Source organism: Cuculus canorus, chromosome 28 (assembly GCF_017976375.1).
Source record: "Cuculus canorus isolate bCucCan1 chromosome 28, bCucCan1.pri, whole genome shotgun sequence".
Taxonomy (NCBI): Eukaryota; Metazoa; Chordata; class Aves; order Cuculiformes; family Cuculidae; genus Cuculus; species Cuculus canorus.
This window is the reverse complement of record NC_071428.1, coordinates 3,696,012-3,703,723: the sequence shown is the minus strand read 5'-3', so window position 1 is coordinate 3,703,723 and position 7,712 is coordinate 3,696,012. Positions and strand designations below refer to the sequence as shown.

Below are 7,712 nucleotides of genomic sequence, written 5' to 3'. Positions count from 1 at the left end.
GGTGCTGGTGAGGCCGCACCTTGAATCCTGGGTTCAGTTTTGGGCCACTCACTCCAAGAAGGACATTGAGGGGTTGGAGCGCGTCTGGAGAAGGGAACAGAGCTGGGGAAGGAGCTGAAGAATGGGGGGTTTGGGAGTGGTGAGGGACCTGGGGCTATTTAGTCTGGAGAAGAGGAGGCTGAGGGGCAACCTCATTGCTCTCTGCAGCTCCCGGAAAGTAAGTTGGAGCAAGATGGGTGTTGGTCACTTCTCCCAAGTGACAGGTGATAGGACAAGAGGGAATGGCCTCAAGTTGCCCCAGAGCAGGTTCAGATTGGACATCATGAAAAAATACATCACTGAGAAGGTTCTCGGGCACTGGCAGAGGCTGTGCAGGGAGGTAGTGGAGTCCCTATCCCTGGAGGTGTTTAAAAGATAGATGAATGAGGTGGTTAGGGCTATGATTCAGTAGAGGATGGACGGCTGGGCTTGATGATCTCGAAGGTCTTTTCCAACCTAGGGATTCTATGAGGCTGGAGCCAGGCAGGGGTTGGGCTCTGCTCCCAAGGAAGAATCATAGAGTAGTTTGGGTTGGGAGGGACCTTAAAGATCATGCAGTTCCAACCCCTCTGCCATGGGCAGGGACACCTCCCACTGGCTCAGGGGCTCCAAGCCCCATCCAGCCTGGCCTGGAACCCCTCCAGGGATGGGGCAGCCACAACTTCCCTGGGCAACCTGTTCCAGGGCCTCCCCACTTTTGTTGTGAAGAAATTCTTCCTTATGTCTAGCCTAAATCTGCTCCTCTCCAGTTTATTCTCATTCCCCCTTTGTCCCATCCCCACAAGCCTTTATGAACAGCCCCTCCCCAGCTTTTCTGTAGCCCCTTCAGGCACTAGAAGGTCGCTATAAGGTCTCCTTAGAGCCTTCTCCAGGTTGAACAACCCCAACTCTCTCAGCATGTCCCCATACGGGAGATGTTCCAGCCCTCCGAGCACCTTTGTGTAGCCTCCTCTGGAACAGCTCCACCAGTGATGGGACGAGTGGAAACGTCAAGTTGCACGAGGGGAGGTTTAGGTTGGACATGGGGGCAAAAATCCTTTATTGAGGGAATGGTGATGCCCTGGCAGAGGCCGCCCAGGGCCGTGGGGGAGCCCCTATCCCCGTAGAGGCTCCAAACACGTGCAGCTGTGGCTCTTTGGGACACGGGTCAGTTCTCACGGTGGGGCTGGGCCGGACGGGAGGAGCTCCGAGCTCTTTCCCAGCCCCACTGCCTCTCTCCCCTTTGACCCCAATGACCGAATGGCGCTGCCTCCCCACACCTCCCCCCCCCCCCCCCCGATCCCCGCGCGCAGGGGCCGGACCGGAAGCGGAAGCCCCGCCCCTTCCTGTCACCTCCTCCGCCATATAAGCGCCAGCGCCGCTTCCTCCTGCGCAGCTCGGAGTTTTGAGCGCGCCGCCATGTTCGCCCTCAAGCGCAACGCGGTTATCAGCTTCAACCTCTACTGCGGCGGCGGCGGCGGCCCCGGCGGCCCAGCTTTGGCTCCCGCTTCGCCTGGAGGAGACCCCGTCCCGCCTCCCTCCACCACCACTACCACCACCCTGGGCGCCGCCACCGCTGAGGTACCGGCCGCCCCCATTAGCTCCGCGGGGGTGCGCGCTGCCGGCGCCCGCCGCGACCCCCCCCGCTCGCTGATTGGCCGCTGCGCGGGGTCCTCAACGCTGCTTGGCTGCTCAGCCGCGTCCTCGGGCCTGATTGGCTGCTCGGCAGCGTCCTCGGGCCTGATTGGCCGCAGCGAGGGGTCCTCGGGCCTGATTGGCTGCTTGGCAGCGGCCGGGACCCCCGAGGATGAACTCGATGGGTGTGAATCCGACCCCGAGCGAGGCCCGGCGGGGGAGTCGTTGCCCGGGACCCCTCCCGGCCCGCCCGACAGGCTCCGTCAGGACACTTTGGAGCTCATCAACCGGTACCTCCGAGAGGCGGCGGGGCAAAGCGAGCCGGGGCTCAAGAAAAAGCTTTTCCCGGCGTTGCTGGGCGGGCCGGCCTGGCCCGGTGGTGGATCGGGGGATGCGGTGATGGAGAAGGCGCTGGAGACGCTGCGAAGAGTGGGAGACGGCGTCATGCAGAAACACGAGCTTGCCTTCCAGGGTGAGTGGTGGCCGGCAGCTCCCCACAGAGGTGGGAGGGGAATCCTAGAACCACAGAAGCATGGAATGGTTTGAGTGGGAAAGGACCTCATAGCCCATCTAGTTCCACCTCCTGTCATTGGCAGGGAGACCTCCTACTGGCTCAGGGGATCCAAGCCCCATCCAACCTGGCCTGGAACCCCTCCAGGGATGGGGCAGCCACCACTGCTCTGGGAAACCTGGGCCAGGGCCTCCCCACCCTCACAGCAAAATATTTCTCCCCAAGATGTCATCTCAATCTCCCCTCTTGCAGCTCAAAACCGTTCCCCTCATCCTCTCCCTGCCCTCCCTGATCCAGAGCCCCTCCCCAGCTTTCCTGGAACCCCTTTCAGCTGCTCTGAGTTCTCCCTGGAGCCTTCTCTTCTCCAGGCTGAAGCACCTCAACTCTCTTCATCTGTGCTCATACAGGAGGTGCTTCAGCCCTCAGGTCATCTCTGTGGCCTCCTCTGGCCCCGTTCTGATGGTTATGGGCCCTGATTCTGTCCTTTCCCTGGGGGACTTGCCCTGTGAAAAGAGGGCCTAGGCATGCAGGTGCTCCTGCCCCACAGCTATTCCCATGATGGGGGGGGCTGCAGGCCACAGGCAGGGGGAAAAGACCTCTTTTGGGGTTGCCCAATGCATGGATTATGGAGTTGGACTCCATAATCCATGTGGATCCCTTCCAACTCGGGATGTTTTATGCTTCTTCGTGCCCATTCCTCCCAGCAGAGCATCTAAGCTCTGGGCTGGGTCATTTCTGAGCTGGGATGTGACCTGGTTTCGAGCGAGTTAAACCAGCTGAGAAGTGATTAAAAATGAAACTGAACTTTGTTCGATTGGGAGGTAGAAAAACCGCTGGTAGCGTGTGCAGAGGAGATAATCTAGTTACAGATTAGCTCCAGTTCCTTCTTGCATCCTGCTTTGCTCAGCAGGACTATAGCCAAATAAGTCCAAGCGTTCAAAGATTCGTTAGCTCAGGAGTTTAAACTCTTTGTACCCGCAGCTCTGATGGAACAGGATTTCTGTGGAAGAAATTCTCATGGATGATGTGTTTAGATTATAACTGGTTTAATGTCCTTTGCCCGCTTATGATGAGTCCTAGAATAGCTGTAGGACCTAGAAACCCAGTGCCTGGGCGTGGATGAGCAGGAGTCCTCGCTGCAGAGTGTCCTGGCAGTGGACTGGAAGGGAGAACCAGCGGTTTTGACCTGGTTTCGTGTAACTCAGAAATGAAGTGGTTTGGGGCCAGTCTGAGCTGTCAGGGTGGTGACGCCGAGCTCCAGCTTGTGCTGAGCTTGCTTTTCACATGCCACGCAGTATTTTATCCCACATCGGGATGGTGCCTGGCATAGAAAGGTAGCATCTACATTTCCTCCTGAGACAGTGTGCGGTGAAATGCCTTCCTGCTTGCAGGAGGGTGTTCCAGGTTTTGTATTCTTTTTATTTTGTGGAGAGGGCTTAGAATCATGGACTCGTTAAGATTGGAAAAGATCTCTGAGCTCACTCAGTCCAACCATCAGCCCAATCCCACTAAACCGTGTCCCAAAGTGCCATGGCCACACAGTTTTTGAACCCCTCCATGGATGGAGACTCCTCAGCTGCCCTGAGCAGCCTCTGCCAGGGCTTCACTGCTCTGTCAGGGAAGGATTTTTTCCCAATATCCAATCTAAACCTGCCCTGACACAACCTCTCATCCCACCACTTCTTATGTGGGAGAAGAGACCAACAACTACCTCACTACAACCTCCTTTCTGGAATCTGTGGAGAGCAATGAGATGTCCCCTCAAACTTCTCTCTTCTTCAGGGCTTTGCTTTCTTCTGCGTGTCCTTAGCTTATGTGAGAGACCGTGGGTTCAGTTACCCCGACCAAATTGATGGATGTGCCTGGGAGGAGTGTTGAGGCCAACAGGAGCTGGGGTTGGTGTCAGAGGCTCCTGTAGGGACGGTTACCTCCGTGCGTGGAAAGCGGAACTGGCTTCAGGGAGGCTTCTTGGTAGTTTGAGCAACAACAAGCAGGACCTTTCAGTTGTGTAAAGGCTTGTCTGGTTTGCGTATTCATGAGGGGGCAGTGCAGGCCAAACTGGGGAGTGCTGTTCTTCTGCTAGAACCAGGTTAAGAAAAAGGTGACATGTCTGCCTGGCCCGAGGCGAGTGCCCGGCACCTTGGCTTGAGGGGCAGAGCTCACACCAGGCTGCAAAACCACTGCTGTGGGTCTGATGCCGTGGGGTTTAACACCCTTGTGAGACAGGAGGGTGTGACATGGGCCGAGACGGTAGCTGTGCACGACGTGGGGAGGAAGGAGCTAGAAATGGGTGAAAGGCTGGTTTTTGTCTGACCCCAGAGAGTGGGAGCAGCAGAGCCCTCTGCAGAAGCAGGCAGGTACTTGCTCTTCGTCAGTGACTCTTGCAGCTTTGCGGGCTTGGAGCGTGGGGGCTGTGTTTTCATAGAATCATGGAATGGTTTGAGTTGGAAGGGACCTTAAAGCCCATCCAGTCCCACCCCCTGTCATGGGCAGGGACACCTCCCACTGGATCAGGGGCTCCAAGCCCCATCCAACCTGGCCTTGAACCCCTCCAGGGATGGGGCAGCCACCACTGCTCTGGGCAACCTGGGCCAGGGGCTCCCCACCCTCACAGCAAAACATTTCTTCTTAAGATCTCATTTAATCTCCCCTCTTTCAGCTAAAAACTGTTCCCTTTCATCCTCTCCTTGCATGCCCTGATCCAGAGTCCCTCCTCAGCTTTCCTGCAGCCCCTTTCAGTCCTGGGAGCTGCCCTAAGGTCTTCTCCAGGAAGCCTTCTCTTCTCCAGGCAGAACAACTCCAGTTTTCCCAGCCTGTCCTTCTATGGGAGGTGCCTCATCTTCTCACTGACGACCTTGCGGTGTATTTGGTGTCACGTGTGCTTGCCTTTAAACCAGCGTCTCTTTCAGGAATGCTTCGGAAGCTGGAAATCCAGAAAGAGGAAGATCTGCAATCGGTGTGTGAATTGTCTGCCCACATGTTCAGTGATGGAGTAACAAACTGGGGTAGAGTCGTGACACTCATCTCGTTCGGTGCCTTTGTTGCAAAACACCTGAAAAGCATAAACCAAGAGAAATGCATCAGCTCACTGGCAGGGATCATCACAGATGCGCTCGTCTCATCTAAGCGCGAGTGGATCATGAGCCAAGGAGGCTGGGTGAGTCACTGCCTCTCCCGAATACTACGAGTCTTTTGGAACAATCCAGTATTTCCTATTTCTGTGGCTGCTCCTTGACAACCACATGTGTCAGTGAAGCACCGAGGTGACTCACTGCTCCAGTTAAAACCACAGTCTGAAACATCTAGCTGGAGTGCTGATGTTCCAGTCGCTCCTTACATGCCTAAAGCAGTCTTGACCTGAAAATGTGCCCCTGCCTGGTGTAGAGTGGGCAGCATTCTCCAAGAGGCAATCCTGGGTGTGCTGAGTTTGCTTGAAGCTGCTCCACAGCTGCTGTGGTGCCACCTCCGTGGTATGGGCTGTGGCTATAATGTGGCCACGGGGAACACACGGCAGATGTGCTCGGAACAGGGGAAAAAGGCTTTCCATGCCTTCCTGCCAAAGAAGTGTGGCTGACAGGGGAATGACTTTCCTTTCTTTCTCTTAGGAGGGCTTTGTCGACTTCTTTCGAGTCGAAGACCTTGAAGGCAGCATCAGGAACATTCTGATGGCATTTGCAGGTGTGGCCGGACTGGGAGCGAGCTTGGCCTACATGATCCGGTGAGCCAGGGTGCGCTGCAGAGGGACAGAACTTGGGGTGGACCGGCTCTTTCTGGGGCTGGCGAGCTGATCAATTCCTCCTGTCAGTACTTATGAAGCTGGACTTGAGTGACCCTAGGAGAATATCTAGGCATCCCCTGAGCAATCTTTTCCTAAGAAGGAAGGTGTGATCTGGTCAGATTGTGGGTTTATTTGGATTTATTTGGTAACAGAAGGTGGAAGAATTGATACTCTGCTCCCTTCAAGAGGATGATGACAGAAAGCTCAAGTGGACTGCTTCAGCTTTATCCCGGAGGGAACCAAGCTGCTCAGCAGCGAGCCCGTGAGCACCAGCAGCTCCTTTCTGGACTGAAGCCTTTGGGCTTGGCACCGCAGCTGTGTGTGGAGCAGATGTTTCAGAGTTGTGGGTTTGGGTTTCTGGAAATAGCATCTTCTGCTGCTGGTGTCCTGCCTAAACTTGTGGCTTTTCTGGGAGCAGAAGCATTGAATGCTGGGTGTGGTGCGAGCCCGTGCAAGCCCTCAGGTGTGCTGCCCAGCAGGGCCTTTGCCCGCTGCCGGCTCTGCATGCAGCCACCTTCTAAAAACGGCAGAGATGTGCAACCTGCTGCCAGAACAGGAGCCCTCGTGGCCCCTTCTGTCCTGGCAAGGCGCCGGTCTGGTTGCTGAGCAGGCCAAGGCGGGGGCAACCACGGCCAGCTGTGGCACAGCCGCCTTCACCTAGCTGGCCTAGCTCTGCTACGGCAATGCGATTAACCACACACAGGCAGTTTAAAAACAGGGAGTGCGCTTGTAACTCTGTAAAACCCCGCACTGCGTGGGGAGGCTGTAGAGAACCTGTAAATATCTATAAATCTGTAAAATATGTACATATTTTTACAGAGCTAATGATACAAAAAGGAGGAATTTTGAATGTGGTTGAACTGCTGCTGGGTGCACTGTACTTCATTCCTCACGTGAAGTAGCATTTCTTGTGGCGAGGGCTTCTCCTGCCTTGACTCCAAGCGAGCCTTTTTCTGATGTATTTGAGTGGTATTGCCAGGGAGCGCAGGGATCCGTGGCCCGGTGGGCTCTTGTTTTGCCCAGGGCTTGCTGGCAACAGTTGATGTTTCTGTTTGTTTTTAATTATTTTGGTTATTCCAGCCCTTCTAGTGGGTGGGGAGTTGTGGAAGTTGGTATCGCTCACTTCCTTGTCTTCCCTTCGTTTTGATCCTTTAAGCCATGAATCAAATGAAGCTGATGTTTGAATGTAAACTTTCTGGAGCAGAATAAAACTCATCGGCTCGGATCCGCAGCTTGTGCGAGTCCCTGGGGGCTCTGCTCTGCTCCCCAGCTGGTAGCATTGCTTCTCGGTGGGTTTGCAGCGCTCATCTGCCTCATGCCCTCCAACCGGGGACTGGTTGGTTCTTGGGGATCTCAGCTCTGTGAGATTGAGTCCCACACAGCGAGGAACATCCTCATCTGTGGTGCTTGACCTGCAACCCAAGCAATGCCTGATGGAAACCCAAGTGGAGAGCTGGAAGTTGGTGCTATTGTTGGGCCTGCTTGTTTGCTGAACAAGCGCTTAGTTTTGTCAATAAATGTTTGGTTTATTTTTTTTATTCTCAATCCTCTGGTATAAAACTTGCCGTTTCCTGTAACAAGATGCTGACGTGCTAAATACTCCGGCTCTGCTTTGCTGCTGTGGGCCTGTTGGGACGGGTGCTGCTTGTGGGGCACCCCACACCCTCTCGCTTATTAGAAAACCTCTGTGGGCTGTGGAAGACTTCTCTGGGTGTCTGTGTCACGCATTGGGGCTCCCCGAAGCTGTTTTGTGCTGAGATGCCCTTCTCC

General features: G+C 55.2%; 1 protein-coding gene across 4 annotated transcripts in view; it reads left to right on the top strand.

Annotated features, from left to right (window-relative positions):
* Positions 1-1,391: 1,391 nt before the first annotated feature.
* The window catches only part of MCL1 (MCL1 apoptosis regulator, BCL2 family member), a 15,961-nt gene continuing 9,640 nt past the window's right edge, over positions 1,392-7,712 (top strand). For 2 of the 4 annotated variants that reach the window (XM_054050669.1, XM_054050668.1), the window contains exons 1-3: positions 1,400-2,125; positions 5,074-5,321; positions 5,770-5,882. In XM_054050669.1, coding sequence (XP_053906644.1) covers positions 1,438-2,125; positions 5,074-5,321; positions 5,770-5,882 — 1,049 coding nt within the window. In that variant the 5' untranslated portion in view covers positions 1,400-1,437. Of the gene's footprint in view, positions 2,126-5,073; positions 5,322-5,769; positions 5,883-6,094; positions 7,488-7,712 lie in introns of those variants that run through there. The other 2 variants (XM_054050667.1, XM_054050666.1) reach the window with 2 other exon arrangements.